Source organism: Pristis pectinata, chromosome 33 (assembly GCF_009764475.1).
Source record: "Pristis pectinata isolate sPriPec2 chromosome 33, sPriPec2.1.pri, whole genome shotgun sequence".
Classification (NCBI taxonomy): domain Eukaryota; kingdom Metazoa; phylum Chordata; class Chondrichthyes; order Rhinopristiformes; family Pristidae; genus Pristis; species Pristis pectinata.
In genome coordinates, this window is record NC_067437.1 from 9827489 (window position 1) to 9851157 (window position 23669).

General features: G+C 45.6%; 1 protein-coding gene across 1 annotated transcript in view; it reads right to left on the reverse strand.

Annotated features, from left to right (window-relative positions):
* Positions 1–23669, reverse strand: part of LOC127585671 (SH3 domain-binding protein 1-like) — a 50706-nt gene that overhangs the window by 1941 nt on the left and 25096 nt on the right. The window contains exons 9-18 of the mRNA XM_052043323.1: positions 22690–22780; positions 21969–22096; positions 17273–17384; positions 15261–15342; positions 13866–13946; positions 12831–12944; positions 10735–10832; positions 6882–7023; positions 5366–5520; positions 3578–4051 (exon numbers count right to left, since the gene is read on the reverse strand). Of these exons, the coding sequence (XP_051899283.1) occupies positions 3578–4051; positions 5366–5520; positions 6882–7023; positions 10735–10832; positions 12831–12944; positions 13866–13946; positions 15261–15342; positions 17273–17384; positions 21969–22096; positions 22690–22780 (1477 nt within the window). The remainder of the gene's footprint in view (positions 1–3577; positions 4052–5365; positions 5521–6881; positions 7024–10734; positions 10833–12830; positions 12945–13865; positions 13947–15260; positions 15343–17272; positions 17385–21968; positions 22097–22689; positions 22781–23669) is intronic.

Consider the following 23669-nt stretch of genomic DNA (forward strand, 5'->3'; position numbering starts at 1 on the left):
CACATCGATGTGGGTCTGGAGACTGCAGATGCTGGAACCTGGTGCAAAAAAAGACCAAACTGCTGGAGGAACTCAGCGGGTCGTGGCATCTGTGGAGGCAAAGAGATGGTCGACGTTTCAGGTTGAAACCCTTCATCAGGATTGAGTATGTAGAGAGGAGGTATCCAGTCTACAGAGGCGTGAGGGATGGGGGAGGCAGGTGATAGGTGGAAGCAGGTGAGGATGGGGATGATGGGCAGATGGGGGAGGGGTGGAGTGGCTGGTGGGTGGTAGGTAGAGGCAGGGACAGGTCAAGGGGAAACAATAGGCTGCAGATGTTGGAATGTGATGTAAGGAAGGTGATATATGGAATCAGATAAAGGAGGGATGATGGACGGATGGTGAAGGGAGTTGGGAAAGGGAGAGGACCAGAAGGTGTGGTGAGTGAGTGATAGAGAGATAGAACCAGGTGGGGGAGGGGAATGAAACTGGGTAATGAGGGGGAGGGGGGAGGAAACCAGAAAGGAGGACACGGATGTGGGTTACCTGAAGTTGGAAAATTCAGTGTTCACACCACTGGGTTGCAGACTTCCCAGGTGGAATATGAGGTGTTGTGTGGCCTGGAGTCACAGAGACCAGAATGTGTAAGGATGGCCTTCATTAAAGTGGATCAGTTGGTTTTTTATGACAATCATAAGTTTCATGGTCAACAGTACTGATATAGACTTCCTATTCTGGAGCCAGTTAATTAATTGAATTTAACTTGCACAACTGTAGTGGTGAGGTTTGAACTCACCGGGCAATACATCGAGTTGTACATTGGGTTTGGCTCCCCTGCGCTGCTGCAGGGCTGTCTTACCAGCAGGGGGAGGCAGGGAGACCAAAATAAAGATGGCTGCGTGCAGATGAACAGCACACGGTTTGGTTCCCTCTCTGTATCGTTACAGGGAAGGTTATTACGATGTCCACAAACCTGTTGATTACTAATCCATTGACACAGCAATGTATTCACAGTCCTAAAGCCCATTTGGATGCAGAGAGTTGCAGACTGTGTCTGTCCCTTCAGTGGCAATGTAAGATAGCAACTCTCCACACAACAAGTGTGTATTACCCTTGAAGGGACCGACTCTCATTTTAGGTTCTGAACTCTGCAGTCCACACCCCTCCCCAACATTCACACCTCCCCACACCCCTCCCTGCCACTCACAGCTCCCCACACCCCTCCCTGCCACTCACAGCTCCCCACATACCTTCACGTCCTCCAATCGGAGAAAGCAGTTCTCTGCATCCACCCTAGTGATTCTTCAATCGTTATAAACACCTTGACTAACCACTTCCTAACCACCGATACTTAAAGGAATCAGTACTCATAGTCTAAACCTTTTCTCCAAGTTGCCGCAAATTCAAAAATAACACATACACACAGAGAAGCTGGTAGCCACACTTAAAGAGGATGCACTGTTTTGGCTACAGTATTAAGGATTCAAAGGGATTTGCAAGGACATTATCACAATTGACAGACTATACCATTAGAAAAGTGAATGAGCTGAGACTCTTGTCTGCGGAAAAGAGAAGGTTGATGGGGGGCTTTGTAATTATTAATGAGATTGATCAGTTAGAAGTATCTTCTCTGCCTGGATATACCAGAGCAGGGGACCAGGGAAGGGGAAGAACATGGAACTTGTTCCCACAGGCAGTGGTTGAGTTGAATAGTGATGGCTTTAAGGAGAGGAACAAAAGGGAGAAGGGTCAAGGAATAGCAGGATAGGGTAGTAGTTGAAATGAAGAGGGGTGGGAGGAGGCACTGGCACAGAGCAGAGGGGCTGAATGGACTATTCCTAGTCTGAAACCACTTAGCAATGACAATGCAACAGCAACAAGGTGCAAAAAAATGAGCTACTGGAGGAACGCAGTGGGTCAGGCAGCATCTGTGGAGGGAAGTGAATAGCTGATGTTTCAGGTCGAGACCATTTGTAGTGGGAAAATCTCCCCAAGACACCTCACATGGTGACACCAGTCACAGTTGGCAACTCCGTTAGAGAAGACTTACACGAGGATCAACGTCTAAAAGTTTGGTCAGAGAGTTAGATAATAGAACTGGTCTTCGAGGAAGAAAGATGGAGTAGTTTAGGGAAGGAAATCAAGAGCTTAATTGCTGATAAGAATAGAAGGGACCTCCATGTTTTGAGTTCCTGGTCAAAGAAACATAGCGTGAAATTAGAGTCATAGAGTAATACAGCATGGAAACAGGCCCTTCGGCCCAACGTCCATGCTGACCATGGTGCCCACCAAGCTAGTCCCATTTCCCTCTAAACCCCTTGTATCCATGTATCTGTCCAAATGTCTTTTGGATGTTATTGAATCTGCCTCAAGCACTTTCTCTGAGTTTGTTCCATATATTCACCACCCTCTGCATGAAGTTGCCCCTCAGGTCCCTTCTAAATCTTTCACCTCTCACCTTAATCCTATGTTCTCTAGTTTTTAGTTCCCCTTCCCTCGGAAGAAGATGTGCGTTCACCCTATCTATGCCCCTCATGATTTTATACACCTCTATAAAGTCACCCCTCAATCTCCTACGTTCCACAGAATAAAGTCCGAACCTGCCCGACCTCTCCCCATAACTCAGGCCCTCGAATCCTGGCAACATTCTCGTAAATCATCAATTGACCAAATGTTGGGTGGGTGGGTTAGTGTAGAAGGTTGCCAAAGGATACAGTGGGATATAGATCAGTTTCAAATATGGGCGGAGAGATGGCAGATGGAGTTTAATCTGGACAAGAGTGAGGTGTTGGACTTCGGGAGATCAAATGTAAAGGGAAGGTATACAGTTAATGGCAGGACCCTTAACAGCATTGATGTACAGAGGGAAAGTGGCCACATAAGTCCATTGGGTGGTAAGGAAGGTGGATGGCATGCTAGTCTGCTAGTATTGCATTGAGGTTAAGAGTCAGGAAATTATGTTGCAGCTTTGTAAAACTCTGGTTCGGCCACATCTGGAGTATTCCTTTCTGGTCACCCCATTACAGGAAGGATGTAGAGTCTTTGGAGAGGGTGCAGGAGAGATTTAACTGGATTAGAGGGCATGTTCTATAAGGAGGGGTTGAACACACTAGGGTTGTTTTCTCTGAAAGGAGGCCTGATAGAAGTTTATAAAATAATGAGAGGCATAGATAGAGTGGATAGTTGGTATCTTTTTCCTAGGATTGAAATGTTTAATACCAGAGGGCATGCATTTGAGATGAGAGGGGTACATTCGAAGGAGATGTGTGGGGCAAGTTTTTAACACAGAGAATAGTGGGTGCCTGGAATGCGCTGCCAGGGGTGGTGATGGAAGCAGATATGACAGAGGTGTTTAAAAGGCTCTTAGATCGGCACATGAATATGCAGCAAATGGAGGGATGTGGACCATGTACAGGCAGAAGGGATTAGTTTAATTGGGTGTCATTAGCTTAATTAGTTCAGTACACATTGTGGGCCAAAGGGCCTGTTCCTGTGCTGTACTGTTCTATGTTCTATGTTTTCAAATACTTCTCCACACCCTTCCCACCATCCCTCCCCCCACTGCTACCAGCCCTCCCTAAAGGGTTTCCTCACATACCACTTTTTTCCTCATTGGAAGATCCATCCACTTCTGAATTCACACCGGAACGCATTGCTTGACTGGCTGAATAAACCCTGGTCCTGGGCGTTGCCTGCGGCTGCTTGTCCCAGCTGACCTGCGGGTTACGATGTTGGAAGGACAATGTTTCGGGGATGGTCCGCTTGACCAAGGCCTCCAGCGTTTGTTTGCTCTTTTCCTGATGTGAGTCCTTGGAGGTCGACTGTAGGTTGCCTGCTGCAGAGCTGGGCAAATCCAGGCTGGTGGTTCGCAGGTGGGTGCGAGGCGCAGGAACAGGAGGAGGAGGTACCGCGGGCACTCGGACTGGACCGGTAGTGGCTCTGCGGATGATGGGGTTTCTATCCTCGCCCGTGTTGGTTAGGGAAGTGCACATCGGCTTCGAGGTCCAAGGCAGACTGGCTTTTGGGTGTTGTGGGGGAGGGTAGGATGGTCTGGAGGGAACAGGCTTCTTTACTGCAACAAAGAAACAAAGTACATTTAGGTTAGGTGGTGGATCCCACTGCACTGGGTCCTTCACACAATAAACAAGCAGTATTTAATGCAACAAGCACTGCAGACACAGTGTGCAGTGAGCACATACATGCATGCTCATACTCTGAACATACAGAGCTGCGGAGAGTGGATTGGGAGCAGCTGTTATTGGGTAAGTCCACCTCTGACATATGGGAGTCAGTCGGGGTATAGTTCTCACAAGAGGAGGAGAAATACTTAGTGAATCAATCTTAAATACTCAGTGTTAGTCAAGCTAAGAAAATTTTTAAAAAGTGAATTTTATGGCCATATGTCATTCAACAATATGGAACAATACTGGCCTTGCATGCAGTAACAACATTTAAAAGACATTTGGACAGGTACATGGATAGGAAAGGTTTAGAAGGGTATGGGCCAAACCTGGCCAAGTGGGATTACATTAGATGGAAATCTTGGTCGACATGGACCAGTTGGGCCAAAGGGCCTGTTTCCCAGCTGTATTTAAAGGTCAGCTGCTCAGAACTCAGGACCAACATGTTCCTCTGAGCAAGAAAGACAAGGATGGCAAGGTTTGGGGACCTTGGGTGACGAGAGACAGTGTAAATTTAGTCAAAAGGGAAAAAGAAGCATATGTAAGGTTTAGGAACTTGAAATTGGACACGGCCCTTGGAGGAATCAGAAAAGAAAGTCGAGAAGAACTTAAACAGGGCTAAAAGGGGCCATGAAATATCATTGGCGAGAAGGATTAAGGAGAATCCCAAGGCGTTTTCTACATACATTAAACACAAGAGGGAAGCTGGGGAGAGGGTAGGACCACTCAAGGACAACAGAGGGAATTTATGCCTGGAGCTAGGGGAAGTGGGCGAGATACTACATGAGTACATCGGTATTCACCAAGGAGGACATGTAGGACAGCAAGATCAAGGAGGGGTATGCTCATATTCTAGGGCATGTTGATAGCAAGAAGGAGGAGCTGTTGGGCCTTTTGAAGAACATTAATATGGATAAATCCCTAGGGCCTGATGGGATGTATCCCAGGATACTGAGAGATGCAAAAGAGGAGACTGCCGGGTGTGTGTTGCTCCTTGTTTTCATGTTGTTCAGTCCCCAGCCCAGGACTCAGATTGTTGTGATGAAAGTTCTCTCCGAAGTGGAACGCAGCCTCTTAAACAAAAAGGAGACAATGATCTCCCCCTCCAACCCGAAATGGAATCGCCAACCTGACCCAAACACAGCCCAATCTCAGAATGACCAAAATATTTCATTAAAACTATGGTCTGCCTCCTTATCCCTAACCTTTTTTTGTTGAGGTGTTAGAAGTCTGGCCGGCAGCAACTTCAGCCTGGACAGATGGGGTCTGGTTCGGACGGGCTTCCACTTTGCTGGGTTCGTCCACCACACTCGAGGGAGGTGACGGTGGAGGAACCAAGGGCTGTTCTTCACTCAAACACCTATCCAAAGAAACAGGTGTACGTTTACACAGATCAATCTTCATATAAAATTCATTCAACTTGTTTTATTTAATTGCTGTTTTGCTGGCAGTTTCATCTGTCTCTCTGAACATATCAGACATCGTTATTAGTCACATGTACATCGAAACACACAGTGAAATGCATCTTTTTGTGTAGAGTGTTCTGGGGGCAGCCCACAAGTGTCGCCACGCTTCCTGCGCCAACATAGCGTGCCCACGACTTCCTAACCCGAACATCTTTGGAATGTGGGAAGAAACCGGAGCACCCAGAGGAAACCCATGCAGTCACGGGGGGAACGTACAAACTCCTTACAGACAGCGGCGGGAATTGAACCTGGGTTGCTGGTGCTGTAACAGTGTTACACTAACTGCTACACTACTGTGCCTGCTTTGCTCCTGTAAACATAGTGAAACACTTCAAGATGCACTCCAGGAATGCTATCAGACAGAATTTGACACTGAAAGATGTGCTCTGAATACAGACAACCAACAGCTAATGCAAAGAGATAGGTTTTAAGGAGACATTTAAGATGTTTTAATGGTGTTTAAGAGGCAAGTTGATAGGCACATGAATAGGCAGGGAATGGAGGGATACGGATCATGTACAGGCAGAAGAGATTTAATTTGACATCATCTTCAGCACAGACATTGTGGGCCGAAGGGCCTGTTCCTGTACTGTTCTATGTTCTATGAGGCAAACGGGACTGCAGATGATGGAATCTGGAGTAAAAAACGAGCTGCTGGAGGAACTCAGCGGGTCAGGCAGCATGTGTGGAGGGAAATGGACAGTCGACTTTTCTGGTTGAGACCCTTTATAGTGGGAAAACTTCCTCAAGGCACTTCACAGGGTGACATCAGTCACAATTGGCGAATTGATCAGAGAAGACATAAGGATCAATGTCTAAAAGCTTGGTCAGAGAGTTAGATTCTGGAACTGGTCTTCGAGGAAGAAAGATGGAGAGGTTTAGGGAGGGAAATCTAGAGCTTAACTGCTGATATCTGTGGAAGGGACCTCCAAGTTTTGTGTTCCTGGTCAAAGAAACACAGCTTTCATCTGGAATGGAAGAGCGGAGGAGAAACAGCCAGTGCAAAGGGATGAGGGGGAGAGGTGAGGCAAGAGCTGGCAAGCGATAGGTGGATCCAGGTGAAGAGGGTTTGATTGGCAGATGGAGTCAGGTGGGAGAGGGAAGGAGTGTTAAGGAGTGATTTAAAGGCTTGGAGAGAAGTGGAATGGTTTGAAGAATTAAATTGAAAAGTTTGGGGCCCAGGCTGCTGAAGACATGGGGAGCAATTAAATACAGGAACACACAACATAAATTGACCGAAGAAACCTGAACGTACTCTTCCTTCTGCGCAGCGACCTCCTTGACTGGGGCAGGGGCAATCTGCATCTGCTCCGTTGAGCCGCTGTCTTTTTTTGGAGCTGTGTAACTTGAGTATAAAGAACTTGGCCCGAACATTCCCGACACACTGAAATCCAAATCTGTGAAAGCACAAGCACATTGTAAACACTTATTTGAAAGTGGAGGCTGATCATCGTCTGGAAGGCCCTGGGCAGATTGGGGGAGTCTGCAAAGTTTTCCGTTGTGTGGGCAGTAATAAAATCCTTGGGGATGCCCCTGTGATTTCTGAGACATTCCTCGGGATACCCTGTAATTACAGGCATCATCCCGGGAGATACGCTGCAGATATTGACATACTCCCCAGGAACCCAATGTAAATGCTGATTGTTTCCCCAGGGGCTCCCTGTAATTACAGGTAGTCTCCCTGTAGATTCCATATGAAAACTGACCTGCTCCTCGGAACCAACTGTGAATGCTGACACACTGCCCGGGGACACCCTGCAAATGCTGACATACACCTCCAGAACCCACTGCAGACGCTGATGCACTCCCCAGGGAATCCTTGTCAACACTGTTGTGTTCCCTGGGGTCACCCCATAAATATTGACACACTCCCTGAGGACGTGCTGTAAAGTTAAGGGCACATTCCCTGGGGACACTGTGTAAGCCATGGCACCCACTGTAAATTCTGATGCACTCCCTAGGGAATACCTGAAAGTACTGGGACATTCTGTGGAGATACCCTGTACATACTGACACACTCCCAAGGATACTCTGTACACACTGACACATTCCCAAGGATACCCTGTACATACTGACCCACTCCCAAGGATACCCTGTACATACTGACACATTCCCAAGGATACCCTGTACATACTGACACACTCCCAAGGATACTCTGTACACACTGACACACTCCCAAGGATACCCTGTACACACTGACACTATCCCAAGGATACCCTGTACATACTGACACACTTCCAGGTACTTCCTCTGAGAGCACAGAACATAGAACAGCACAGGAACAGGCCCTTCAGCCCACAATGTCTATGCCAAACACGATGCCATTCCAGACTATTCCCATTTGCCTGCATATGATCTGTATCCCTCTGTTCCCTGCCTGTTCATAAGCCTGTCTAATTACCTCTTAGACATCACTATTGCATCTGCTTCCACCACTTCCCCTGGCAGTGTATTCCGGGCACCTACAACTCTCTGTGTAAAAAGCTTGCCTTGTAAATCTCCCTTAAACTTTTCCCCTCTCACTTTAAACCTGTGCCATCTAATATTTGACATTCCCACCCTGGGAAAAAGACTCTTATAAACCCTATCTATGCCCCATGTAATTTTACATACTTCTATCAGGTCTCCCCTCAGCCTCCAACACTCCAGAGAAAACAATCCAAGGTTTGTCCAACCTTTTCTTATAGCTAATACTCTCTAATCCAGGCAACATCCTGCCCTGCCCTGGGAGTATTTGACAGGACTGTTCAGAGGGAGCTTTCAGGGATCTCCTGAAAATGCTGACATAAATGGTGACAGACTCCCCAGTGACCCCATCAAAATACTGACACATTCCTGGAGTTACCCTGTAAGTACTGACAGTCATTTTCTCATTGAAAATCAATAAAGGGAGAAGGAAAGTGTCAACAATAAAACTAAATGTAACTCTGGGACTACTTGATATTTCACTGCCTGGCAGATTGTATAAGCTGCCCTTTGCCTGTTTTGTATCCTAGTGGGTTCTGTACCACATAGATGATTTGAGTCTGAATTATCACCTACTCTGTGAACATGAGACAGCATCTGTGGTGAGTCGACAGATGATGGTACTTTGGGACAGAATCACCACCCACTCAATCCGATCTGAGTTTAGATTCAGGAATGACGTCTCAGTGTAGACTGTTGGCCAAGATTCTCAGGATGTCTCACCTTTTCACCATGCTGTCTGTTCAAGATCTCTCGAAAGGTCACTCCCTTTGAAGTCACAGGATCGCATGGGTTAGGCACAGAGTAGAGTTTCCATCAAACGTACCCAGGGCTGGGGCAGTGCTGGTTACATACAGTGTAAAGCTTCCTCTACATCATCCTGTCAATCCCAGTGCAGGCACCGCACCGGTTTTATATGGAGTAAGTCTCCCTCTACACTGTCCCATAAAACACACCCAGGGATCAGACAGCATGGGTTATATATAGAGTGAAGCTCCCTCTAAACAGTCCCATCATATACTCCCAGGGCAGGGGCAGTGTGTGTTAGATGTAGAGTAAATCTCCCTCTACACTGTTCCATCAAACATTCCCAGAGCAAGGACAGCACAGATTAGGTACAGAGTAAAGCTCTTTGTACAATGTTCTGAACGCTTCCCAGATCTGACTGTTGGCCAATGCTACGTTAGGCTAGCAAGGTGACAGACCCATGTACGGGTGGACTATGCTGGTGCTCTCTGACAGCAGGGGCCAGTTTGTATCCACAGTCCTGTGCTCTCATTGTAGACATTTCTCAGCTGGGCCCTGGGTGAATTTGAGGCAGAGGATGACGCCAAGCTGTGATTTAATTGGTTGATGCCTTCAACCTGTTTGTCTTCAGGCGAGTGACAGGAACATGCCCCTCCTGAATGCTATAGGAAGAACCCCGTGGGCAGGGGCACGTTGGATCAGTCTAGGCCACACAGCTGCCAGCTCTGATGGGTGGGTGGCTGGGTATTTCCTACCAGAATCTCCCGCTGCCCTGTCCATAAACTACTGTGCTCCCACCTCAATGTCTCCCCATTCAAAAAGCACTCACACCCTTTCCTGCCCAATTGGATAAATGTTGGTTGTCAGTCAAATGTCAACCCACCCATCGCCTCCAATGTTTATACAACACTTGAATTGAATTTGTTTTTAAAAGCCTCCGTGGTTTCTCTGCTAGTGTCCCAGTGATTAATCTTACATTTCTGGATGCTTTAGGCAGTTCTGTAGAGTGGGCAACCATAAATGCCCTCCCACGCTGTTCTTGTCTGGCTCTCTCAGCAGTGTGGAGGAACAGAGGGATCTTGGGGTCCACATCCATAGATCCCTCAAGGTTGCCGCACAGGTCGATAGGGTTGTTAAGAAGGTGTATGGTGTGTTGGCCTTCATTAGTCGGGGTATTGAGTTCAAGAGCCGTGAGGTAATGTTGCAGCTCTATAGAACTCTGGTCAGACCACACTTGGAGTATTGTGTTCAGTTCTGGTCACCTCATTATAGGAAGATTGTGGAAGCTTTAGAGAGGGTGCAGAGTAGATTTACCAGGATGTTGCCTGGATTGGAGAACATGTCTTATGAGGATAGGTTGAGTGAGCTGGGGCTTTTCTCCTTGGAGAGAAGGAGGATGAGAGGGGACTTGATAGAGGTGTACAAGATGATAAGAGGCATAGATCGAGTGGACAGTCAGAGACTTTTTCCCAGGGAGACAATGGCTAACATGAGGGGGCATAATTTTAAGGTGATTGGAGGAATGCATAAGGGGGATGTTAGGGGTGTTTTTTACACAGAGAGTGGTGGGTGCATGGAATGCACTGCCTGCAGAGGTTGTGGGGGCAGATACATTAGGGACATTTAAGAGACTCTTAGATAGGCGCATGAATGATAGAAAAATGGAGGGCTATGTGGGAGGGAAGGGTTAGATAGATATTAGAGCAGGATAAAATGTCGGCGTAACATCATGGGCCGAAGGGCCTGTACTGTGTTGTAATGTTCTATGTTTGACGCTCAGTGCCCAGGAGGGGGGTGACACCCACTGAAAGCTCGGGGTAAGATAACATGAAGAGGAGTAAAGAGGATGGACATATCATAAAGTTGCCTTTGCTGGAATTGAAATGGGGCTTTACCTTCTGGAAAGATGCTGTCTGCATTTTGTATGATTGGCTCGATGACCGACACCACTTGAACGGAAGACGCTGATGCCATGTCCATCATTGACACCTTCCTGGAAAACGACAAAAGGAAAAGGTCATATTTTGTGAATCGGAGATTTAATTTCTGATAGAACGGTTTGCAACCCTGGGATATCCCAGCACACTTAACAGCAAGTGAGGAGTTCCATGTCTCTGCTATACTGCAGGAAGTACACCGGCTAGCTTGCACACAAGAAGATCCTGCAAGCAGCAAAGTGATACTGACTTTTTATTTAGTGGCAGCTTGCGGGATAAATGTTATTTGGAGGCGAGAGCTCCCCTGGTCAGCCCTTTGAAATAGCACTACAGAATAGTGGGATGGCGGCCTCAGTTTAACAGCACAGTACCTCTGACAGTGCAGAACTCCCTCAACACTGCACTAGCGTGTCAGCTTGGATTCTGATGTTCAGGTGAACAAGAACCCACAGCCTTTGACTCAGAGAGATGACTGCTAGCCATAAACCCGCAGCTGACACCTAGAAAATAGATTACTTCTCCACTGCTGTTTGTTTCTGGGTCTCACCTCTATAAATGTGTAACAAGAGCACAGAAATGTTCAAACGGTGATGTAGCAAAGCACACCTCAACTTCCCTGAAACCTGGAAGCTGTCGGTGTTCCATTTTGTGGAACGTTCTAGAAAGTACTCCCAGTGACAAAAGCACTGTTACAAATTACTTTTGATAAGAAATACAGTAAAACTCCAATATTCTAGCACCATTGATCCAACACCGTTGGTGGTACTGGACTGGCAGATGTTACTCCTATCAATGCCCAAACACACTTGTATTTCATTCTTTTTTTTAAACGTTATACACATATAATAAATTTTATAGTGAACACATACATGTTACATATTACAGTAGTATAGTGAGTCCCCTGAACATAAAGGGAGCAGGAAATATACAAGCAGTTTGGAAAATTGACCCACATTCCTGACCCTTGGTGTTCTGGACCCCAACCCTGGCTCCAGCCTACACTCTGTACCCTGGTTGCAGCTGCACATCCAGCTGCACTCCAGATCCCTGGCTCATCCTGGACTAATGAATGAGTCAGATGCTGGATGATCAAGACTTCCAATCAATCTGATGTCGGATTATTGGAGTTTTACTGTGGTCGGCACGGTATCTTTCTACTCTCAGGAGGAGGTGAACCAGAGCAACTTCACGATCCATGGAATAATGAGACAACAGGCTTCTCTCTGTCATAAAGAGCTTTCTGCTACCAAAGTCAAAGTCAATGTCGAATTTATTGGCATGTGTACAAGCACGGTAGCGTAGCGGTTAGTGCGACACTATTACAGCGCCAGCGATCGGGGTTCGATCCTGTTGCTGTCTGTAAGGAGTTTGTACGTTCTCCTGTGTCTGCGCGGGTTTCCTCCGGGTGCTCCGGTTTCCTCCCATATTGCAAAGACGTACGGGTAGGTTAATTTGGGTTTAAAATGGGCGGCGCAGACTCGTTGGGCCGGAAGGGCCTGTTACCACGCCGTAAATAAAATTTAAATTTAAAAATTTAAATTTAAAATTTAAATTTAAATACATGTGTGCACAGGTGCAATGAAAAATCTTACTTGTAGCAGCATCACAGGCACATAGCATCAGATACGCAACATTCACAAGAAAAACATAAATTGAACATAAATTATACACAGTTTTGATGAGAAAGAACACAATTAGAACAAAAATAAATAAAGTCCACTGTAGTGCAAAGTGGTCATTCTGTTGCTATACTGAGGTAGTGATTAGTGTTGTGCAGGTTAGTTCAGGAACCAAATGGTTGAAGGGAAGTAGCTCTTCTTGAACCTTGTGGTATGGGACATCAGGCTTCTGTACCTCCTGCCTCGTGGCAGCCACGAGAAGATGGCATGGCCTGGATGGTGGGGATCTTTGATGATAGATGTTGCCTTCTCGAGGCAGCACCATGTGTACATACTACCGATGGTGGGGAGGGATGTACTTGTGATGTATTACAGTCAGTTGCAAAGGTAAAGTTAACGGTGATAATGTGACCTCTCACTTGACCTTTAACCTACCCTTCATTCCTGGGCCAGAGAAGATTCGGACCCAGCACGATGGCAATGTTGCTGGGTGTCATTTTGTTCACCTCCTGGTATTCTGCTAACTTCGCCAAAAACTTAATGAGATACCTGGTTTAAAAAAAAGTTTAAAGATTTATTTGCTGTTATGGCAGCTGGTCAGTCAAGTGGGTTTGGTAGTGAGCTATTTAACTGAGTGAGGCATCACAATCCAATGAAGGCGATTCTATACAAAGGTGGATGTGGTGTTGTGGGGGAGTTCGGCTGGTGGGTGGTTTACAGGAGTGGTGAGTGCCTTAACCTTGTGCCCCATTTACAGTGGACCTTTAGATTCTACTAGTGAGGGCAGAAGTGATTCCCTGCCCACACTCCCTACATCCTGTCCAGCCCTCAGCATTCTGCCAGAAAGAGGATGGCATAGTGGCACAGCTGGTAGACCCGGGATCAATCCTGACCTCCGGCACTGTCTGTGGGGCATTTGCATGTTTCCCTGTGACCACAAGGGTTTCCCCTGGGTGCTCCAGTTTCCTCCCAAATCCCAAAGATGTGCAGGTTGGTAGGTTAATTGGCTGCTGTAAATTGCCCCTAGTGTGTAGGTGAGTGGTGGATTGTGGGGGGAGTTGATGAGAATGTGGGGAGAATAAAAAAGAAATGGGATTGGTGTAGAATTAGTGTGAATGGGTGGTTGACGGTTAGCATGGATTTGATGGGCCAAAGGGCCTTTATCTGTCCTGTCTTTATGACTCAGAGTTCCTGGGCTATATCAGGAACTTCTGTCTATCCAGCTCATGTGTGATGCCCTCTCCATCTCTCCACGTTAAGCCGATCCATTAAACCCACTGAGCTGTTGCCCAATATCGAGCTTGATGTCTGCTGAGTTGCTTACAGGCACTTTATAAATGTAAGCTGTCACCATGCACAGTATGCACAACCCAAGTCTTGGCTGGGGGCACCATCCATACAGATACCATCCGTTATGTGCCACCTCCTCCCTCACTGCTCCGACCTCACTGTTCTCCTGTGTGGCCTTACCGTAAGTTGTTGTAGAATTCCGCTGGCAACTTGGCACACACGTCTCGTAGCCGTTCTATCTGCTTAGGAAGATCTTTCTCACTGCACAAGGAAGAGTAGGCAGCATGAGCCCTGGTACTCGCATAAAAAGAAGTTTCTCCTTGCACTATCCTTCCCTGTATCTTCTGTCTGAAGTAGGAAGGTTGCAAGGAGATTGGATGGAGTTGTATCAAGTTATGACAGGTTTAGATTGAGTACATTGGGGGAAAGTGGTCCAATTACGGGCTGGATCAAGGATCAGAGGGAAAAGATTTAAAGTCATGGACACCAGAATTGATATCACTGACATATGTTGTGAAATTTGCTGTACTGCTGCCACTAAACAACAAATTTCACAACATATGTCAGTGATGTCGATTCTGGTGTCCATGACTTTGAATCTGTTCCCTCTGATCCTTGATCCAGCCAGTAATTGGACGACTTTCCCCCAATGTACTCAATCTAAACCAGTCATAACCTGATACAACTCCATCAAATCTCCTTGCAACGTTCTCACTTCAGCAGAACAACCCAGCTCCTCCACTCTAACCTTGTGATTGAAATCTCTCATCACAGCATCGGAGAAAACTTACTACACAGGTGGAGGCTATTCAGTCCATCATGTTTGTGCTGGTTGACAAAGAGCTCCCCGGCCTACTTCCGCCTTCAGGCACTGGGTCCGTAACCCTGCAGGTCACAGCTCTTCTAGAACACATCCGAGTACTGCTTCAATGCAATGAGGGTCTCTGCTTCCACCACCCTTTCAGGTAGCGAGTTCCAGACCCCACCACCCTCTGGGTGAAATATTTTTTCTCATCTCCCCTCTAATCCTCCTGCCTGTCACTTTGATTCTGTGCATCGAACCCTGTTACAGAAAATAGATCCTTCCCATTTACACTATCCAAGCCCCTCATTATTTCACATGCTTAGGTCTCCCCTCCTTTCTTCCAAAGAAAACAACCTTAGTTGATCAGAGTTTTCTCAAAGGAACAATTTTCCAATGTATCCCTGGAACCTTTCCAGCAATCCTCTTGGTCCTTTGTGTATTCCCAAAATACAGTGACCAGAAATGGACTCAATATTCTAGCTGTGGCAGACCACATGCTCTTCCACCCTCTATGTGTGCAGTCAATGTGGGTCCATATGGGCAGCCTTATCCAACCAGTGTGATTCACCTGCAGAACACAGGCTAATCCTCACATGGTCAGGGAGCCAATCAGGGATCAGTGTACAAGCCCAGGTATCACCTGGTGTTTGGCTTTGGTTGTAGGACATGCCAGGAGGTTCCAGGTGTGGTATTGGAGGAGTGGGAAACACCTAAAAGAAAAAAAACATGCTACAAGGAACAACAGAGCTAATGAACACGCCACCACGTACCTGGCTGCTTGGAACCATTCATCATAAAGGTCAAATGTCATGAGTGGCTGAGGTAATTCACGTAGGTAGGACTTCAGTGCACCTATCCCAGAGAGGGGAGGATGATGGGTATCCATGAGTCATAAGAGACAGGGCAGTTCAAATCACCTTCAACAGCATCCTATGCATTCTAATTTTAACCACCAGTCCTTTTGTTTGACAAGTGCAATGACTTTAATATTTTAATATCTAATTTTCTCATTATGGGTTTTATTGGACAGGTTGGAATTTACGGTAATTCTTTATAAATATCTGGTTTCCTTTGTGGACAATTAACACTCAACAATGTTGATAATGTAATTGTAACATACTCTGGGGGGTTGCTAAATCATTGCCCCCTTGTTGAATCATAGTAATTTTGTTTATTTTTTATTGCTGATTGTGATCAAACCAAGATTTGTAAAAGTGTATTGTTTAAACTAATCAAATGGAGACATATTTCCACCATAACAATGAACATGACTTTAAGGGTAACAACTATATTTCACCACTGCTGTATCTGACACACCAAGACACATGCTGGCATCAAACACTCCCAGGGCAGGATTGGGACAGGTTAGATGCAGAGTAACCCTCCCTCTCCACTGGCCTGTCAAACACTCCCAGGTCAGGAACAGGACAGATTAAAAGAGAGTAAATAAAAAATAAAAAAAAAACAGCAAATAGAGGGAGTCTGAAATAAAAACAGAAAATGCTGGAAACATTCAGCAGGTCAGGCAGCATCTGTGGAGAGGGAAACAAACAGGAGAAGTATAGTACAAATTAGACAGAGTAATGCTCCCTCTACACGTTCCTATCTAACACTCCCAGAGCAAGGACAAACATGGGATAGATACAGAGTAAAGGTCCCTCTACACTGTCCCATCACACACTCCCAGGGCAGGGACAGGATGAGTTGGATACAGAGTAAGGTTTCCTCCAAATGTTAAATTTTCTTTCACGTAAAAAGCACAACTGTGGAAATCTATTAGCCAAGAGCCTTGGGCTATTTTGTTTTATGTTTAATATAGAAGTAATAACTTTTAACAATTGAAAGAGAATTTACAATTCACAATGAAACAGTGAATTGGTTAAACCTGGCTATAGTGGATTTACTTCAGACAAACAATTCACCATAACCCAACAATCTGGGCTGACGTGACAAGGTAACAATGAAGATTCATGGTACGAATGATGTGGCCTCGGTGGCCAATCAGGAACTGATCACTTGGCTGATCACGCATCCACTCTTGTGGACAATGAGGATAAGGACCATGATGTATGAGTAATGGAACAGGAGTTGGAGGAGTCGGTTGAATCAGTCGAACTTCAGAATGACTTTTGGAGTTACAACCATGAACTGCTACTATTGGAGAAGTTGGAATAGTTTGTGGAGTGGAAGAAGAATTGTTTAAGTGATTATAATAGCAGCAGATTATTGATAGTTCTGTGGAAGGTGTAACACATCACCTGTATTTAGTTACAAGGTACTGTCATAGAGGAATATAGCAGGGAAACAGGCCCTTCAGCCCAGAGAGGCTGTGCTAACCATCAAGCAGCCATTTTTACACTTTCCTACCACCCATCTTATTGTCCCCATTTTCTCTTCAGCTCCCCCCCCCCCCAGATTCCACACACCAATTAACCTATCCACCTGCATGCTTTTGGGATGTGGGAAGAAACCGGAGCACCCGGAGGAAGCCTATGCAGTCACAGGGAGAACGTACAAACTCCATACAGACAGCACCCAAGGTCGGTATTGAACCTGGATCGATGGAGCTATGGGGCAGCAGCACCTACCAGCTGCACCTCTGTGCCATCTGCAGCTGCAAGTGGCAATGTTGAAACTCTATAAGGGGCAGAGACATTGGAAAGAGTCCATTTCTACACACTGTCCCATCAAAAACTTCAGTCCAGTTACAGCACAGCTTGGAAGAATTATTATAAGTGCGTACAAAAGAAGCCCATAAAAACTGTGCTGGAAAACATCTTACCTGCTACAGCATGCGAGTCTGAATTGAACTCTTGGGGATCAAAGGAACCGCCATCCAGAGCAGATTTTAATCGTTTTAGAACCGAAGCTGCAGCTGCCAACCGGAACAAGCCCTGCAGAAATTGGAAAAGTATGGGCTTAATACTTCAGACAGCACCAGTCCTGTGAATGAGGCAGAATGTGCTGTTCTCAAGTGATCTGCTTGGAAGGAGCGCCATGAACAAGTGCGATTTCCCCTAGGCAAGGCAAGTGACTAATGTCAGTATAGGATACTTTCAGTGGCTTAATCAGACGCCCAGAATTAAGCACGTCCCTTGTGAATATCCATCCTATTTCACTTGTCTCAACCATCATCTTGTTATACGTCAGATGCCAGCTCCCTCTGCTGTCTGATGGAGAGTGTAAACTATCAAGAATAAAACTAACTTGTTAACACTAGTTAGGGTATACAAAGTTGATATTTTGATAAATTAACAGATTATATTGATGAAAGGTGACTAATACAACACAAAAAGTCTACTGGAAATCTAGAAATGATCTAGTATTTCCTTTTCTGTTCTAGAATTTTTTAGTTGCAGTTTTCTTGATGCAAGGAAACATTTCCTCTAAATCAAGGGATTTTACTTCCATTACTGCCATACCTTTTCTTTGAAAGCATCATCCATTTTTCATTGAAAATGTTTCCCCTAATCTTTTCCTTCATACCTTTGATTGTGATTTAGAACTTATAGCCTCTCACCACTTTCCAATTTTGATTCATCAAAATCGCTGCACGGTATTGAATCAGATCACCTTTTAACCTCTTCTGGTCTAACGAAAAGAGACACACTTACTGCATCTGCTCCTAATAACCAAAGTCTTACATCCCTGGTATAATTCTGGTAAATTTCCACTACACCTTCTACATGTTCTTTGCATCCTTCCAAGGCAAGAGAAATGAACTCAATATTCTGTGGCCTGACCAGACTATTATAACCCTTTTGCTTTGGGTCATAATGTTTAGGGTCCTTTGAAAATCGGAAAAAAGAACTGAAGATGATGCAAATCTGAAATAAAAACAGAAAATGCCGGGGATGCAGCACCTCTGGAACAAAAATGTTCTGATGAAGGGTCTTTGAACTGAAATATTAAATCTGTTTCTCTTTCCAAAGGTGCTGCCTGATCTGCTGAGTGTCACTAGCATTTTCTGTTTTAACCTATGACCCTTCGCTGTTTTTATTTCTGTAACAACATCTTCTTCAGTTCAAAACATTTCTGAACTCTTAAGAAATCTATCTTTGGTTGTTAATGCTAATTGTATATGAGAATGTCAACTGTGAGCAATTTTGTGAGCAATTTTGGGTCCCGTATTCCAAGGAAAGATGCGCTGGCCCTGAAGAGGGTCCAGAGGAGATTCACAAGAACGATCCCAGGAATGGAAGGCTCAACATATGAGAAGCGTTTGATGTCTCTGGGCCTGTACTCGATGGAGTTCAGAAGGATGAGGGGGGAATCTCATTGAAACCTACCGGATACTGAAAGGACTGGATAGAGTGGACGTGGAGAGGATGTTTCCATTAGTAGGAGGGTCTGGGATCCGAGGCCACAGCCTCAGAATAAAGGGACGTTAAAACTAAGATGAGGAGGAATTTCTTCAGCCAGAGGCTGGTGGATCTGTGGAATTCATTGCCACAGAGGACTGTGGAGGCCAAGTCATGGGGAGCACTTAAGGCAGAGATTGATTGGTAAGGGGGTTAAGGGTTACCGGGAGAAGGCGGGAAAATGGGGTTTGAACAAAAATCAGCCACCATTGAATGGCGAAGCAGACTCGATGGGCCAAGTGGCCTAATTCTGCTCCTATATCTTCTCATCTTATGGTCTAACTGCTGGCCATAACTCCACAACACAAATCTGTTATATCCTTGACAGTGAGATTCCAAGTAGCAGCAAAGCCTTCCCCTGCCTTGTGGGGTTGGGACCACATCAAATCTGGATGCAAAACGTCCAGAAAAATCTGAGGCAAGCAGCTGTCACAACCTAAGCTCCACCACTGGTCGAAACACTCCGGATGTTTTCAATCAGAAAATGCTGGAAACACTCAGCAGGTCACATGGTGAAAAGAGAAACAGAATTAACATCACAGGTCGTTTCTCTCTCCACAGATGCTGCCTGACCTGCTGTGTGTTCCCAGCACTTTCTGTTTTTATTTCCGATTTCCAGCCTCTGCATTTCATTGATTTTCAATGAAAGCTTTCAATGTTTCTGAGGTTTTTAAACATTTAAAATCATTTATTAATTATTATAAAATTACTTAAAACTATATAACACCCTGTAAAGCACTTCTGGGGCAGGGACAGCACAGTTTAGATAAGGAGTGAAGCTCCCTCCACTCCAGCCCATCAAACATTTTCAGTATGGGTACAACATGGATTAGAAGAATTCAGCTGTGATTTATTATAAATTATATGAAAGAGACACATACAAACTCTGCTGGAAAACATCTTACCTGCCAAAGCATGTGACTCTGAGTTGAACTCTTCAGGGTCTTAGGGAGGTTAGATACAGAGTAAAGTTCTGTCTATATAAAATCTAAAAATATGCCTGCTTTAATTGAGAAGAGCGCCAGTTATAGAAGTCTGTGGTTTGTCCATTTCCTGCTTTAACCACATGCAATTACAGTATATCCCCTCTTAAACATATCTACAGACTGTCCAGATCATTTCGTCACTAACATGGCCAATAGGAATAGAGTCATAGAGCCATCCAGCATGATACGTACCCATCTATATTAATCCTATTAACCAACACTCACTCAGTATGCTTCTATGTGCTGGAGATTCAAGTGCTTGTTTGGATACTTATTAAATGTTGTGAAGGTCTTTTCCTGCACCAACCACTCTGGAAGTGCGTTCCAAATTTTAATCACCCTCTGGGTGAAAAAAATTCCACTCTGAACATCCTACCCTTTACCTTAAACCCACGCCCTCTGGTTTAGACATCTCTGCTATGGGGAAAAGTTCCTCACTATTCAGCCTATCTATGTCCCTCATAGTTCTGTACACCTCTATTAGGTCCCCCTCAGTCTCCTCACCCCGAGGGAAACAAACACAGGCTATCCCGCCTCTCCTTATAGCTCAAGTGCTCCATTCCAGGCAACATCCTGGTGAACCTCCTCTGCACCCCTCCAGTGCATCCACATCCTTCCAATAGCATGGTGACCAGAACTTAACACAGTAGTCCAGCTGTGCCTAACGAAAGTCTTATCAAGTTCTACCATAACCTTCTTGCTTTTTATATTCTACGCCCAACTAATGAAGGCAAATATCCCTTATGCCTTCTTTACAACCGTAACCGCCTGCCCTCCCACCTTCAGGCATCCTTGGACTTGTACACCAAGGTCCCTCTGTTCCTCCCTAGGGCCCTACCATTCATTGTCCTGCTCCTATTATTCCCCCAAAAACACATCACCACTAACATTAGGATTAAACTCCATCTGCCATTGCTCTGCCCATCTTACAAATGATCAGCATTATCCTGTGGCCTCAGACTATCCTCCTTACTGTAGACAACGCCACCAATTTTACTGTCATCTGCGAACTTACAAATTATACTTCCTAAATCTACATCCAAATCGTATATAACAAACAATAACAATACCAGCATCAAACACACGACCACACACATACACAAACACACACACACACACACACACACACACACACAGATATATACACACACATACACACATACACACAGACAGACACAAACATACACACACACACACATAGACAGATGCACACAGACACACACATAGATATATACATACACATACACAGACAGACGCACATAGACACACACAGATATACACACACATACACACAGACATACACACATATACACACAGACAGACAGACAGACACACACACACACACACACACACACACACAATCCCATAATGCATTTACAACTATTTTCACACACATCCTTACACACCCATTAGCTCAGGTACCCATCCATTCACACACTCTGTGGTGCACCACTGGTCACAGGCTTCCAATCGTGATTCACCCTCTCTTTTCCCACTCTCGCTTTCTCCACCCTCTCATGCTACCAATTTTCTCTCTCTCTTTCACTCTACTTTCTCTCTGTCTTGCCCTTCTCTCACTCAGGAACACCACAGGACATAGTAACCTGCTAAATAGGCACCCCATCCACACCCATTCACTCACTCCACCTCCGACACACTGTGGCAGCAGTTTGTACCGTCTACAGGATGCACTGCAGCAGCTCACCAGGACTCCTTAGACAGCACCTTCCAAACCCACCACCTCTACCAGCTAGAAGCACAGCAGTAAAAGCACAGGGAACACCACCCCCTGAATGTTGCCCTCCAAGCCACACACCAGCCTGACTCAGAAATAAATTGCCGTTCCTTCACTGTCGCTGGGCCAAAATCCTGCAACTCCCTTTCCAGCAGTACAGTGGGTGCACCCACACCTCAAGGACTGCAGTGGTTCAAGAAGGCAGCTTATCACCACCTTCTCAAGGGCAACTAGGAATGGGCAATTAAATGCTAGCTCAGCCTGCGAAGTCCACGTCCCTTGAATGAATAATAAAAAAAGTTCCCCTTTCTCTCTCCCTGCCCTCTCTCTTCCTCCCTTCTCTCCACCCCTTCTTTCGTTTCCCTCTCTCACTCTTCCCCCTGCCCCTCATCCTACCTCTTCTTTCATTCCTTTCTCGAGCAGCATCATGACGCAGGCCTCAATGGGAAGGGCAATATCTTGTCCACGGTTCTCCAGGTGCTCCTCCAGGGGACATCCGAAGGCAGGGTTCTTTGGGCAGGGACCTTCCCACAGAGAATGGGCCGAGAATGAAGGACATAGAGGAACCGTCATTAACTTGTGACTGTCAGCCTGGGGCCAATAAATATCCTTGGCCATTAGCCCACAATTGGAGAAGTTCTGTGTGAGATTGTGGATGTGTAAAACAGTGAAGGAGTATCCAGGTGTGAATGGGAGAGCGAGACTGAGAGTGTGTGGGAAAGTGAGTGTCAGAGAGAGTATGTGAATGGATGTGTATCTGAGTCAATGGGTGTGTATGAATGTGTGTGTGTGTGTGTGTGTGTGTGTGTGTGTGTGTGTGTATGTGCATGCACTATAGGTATATGAGAGTGTGTGAGACTGTCTGAGGGTGTGAGAGTGTGTGCATGGCCATTTGTCCATGTGTGCATGTGTGTTTTGTATGTGTGTGTAAATATAACAGTACATACAAAGTCATGTACGTATATGTATGTACAAGTACAAGGGAATGTGTGTGTCTTTGACTGTGTGTGTGTGTTTCCGTGTGAAAGTGTAAAGATGAATAAAGAAAGTGCCTTTGTTTGCCAGCCTGAGGCGAGCTTGCTACCAGGTTGCACAGAACACCGAGCAGTCTACTGACCTGATGTGTTGGGGCTGGTCTTCAGTGTTGGGAGCAGTGCATCCAGAGCATTCAGTGACCTCCTGTGATAATCTGCCTGGGCTTCCAACAACTTCAAAATTCAAAGAAAATAAAGTTATATCAACAGGATCCACCAACTAATTCCTCCTGAACATAAGAGCAGCAACTTTTTGTTACACGGCATCTATAGTACAGTAAAACATTCCAGGCAGCTTCTCAGGATGGCTTCACCAATGCTCTCGGGAGCTATTATGATAGATGACCATAAGCTTGGTCAAGAGGCAGGGTTTAATGGGCTTTATGAATACTTAGGAGAGAATTCCAGAGCTTGCCGCCTTGGTAGCTGAAGACACAGCCAATAGTGGTGGAGCGAAGGATGTTGCTCTCTGATACTGAGGCCACTCCCTGTTCTGTCCTTTAACCAAATAGCTCCCTGTGCCAATATATTACACCCTACCCTGTGGGCCTTTATCTTATCAAACACCTTTCGATAATCAGATTTGCCAGATCCAATGGTTGACCCTTTTTGACCTTCCTAGATATCCTCAAGAGCTGTTCAACTGTTGATTCAATGCTCCCCTACACATTTAGAATCCTTTCCGCCAATCCATCCAACTTTACATTCTTGACACTCCCTCTGTCCATTTTGGCTCTTGCCTGTTCCAACATCATTGTTTGGAAGAGTGAGAGACGTTATTGTAACATTGAAGGTTCTGGGGATGCCTTACTGGGTAGATGCTATGGGAGGGAGGTGGAGAGTGGTTTGTAAGAGTATATGGGGGTGACATTCATGAGGAGGAATGCTCTTCTCTCAGGGTGTTGTGAGCCTTTGGGGTTCCCTGGAAGCAGATACAACAGCAACGTTCAAGAGGCATTCAGACAGGCCACATGAACAGGCAGGGAATGAAGGAAAATAGACCATGTATGGGCAGATCGTATTAGTTTGGATTGGCTTCATGGCTGGCACAGACACTGTGGGC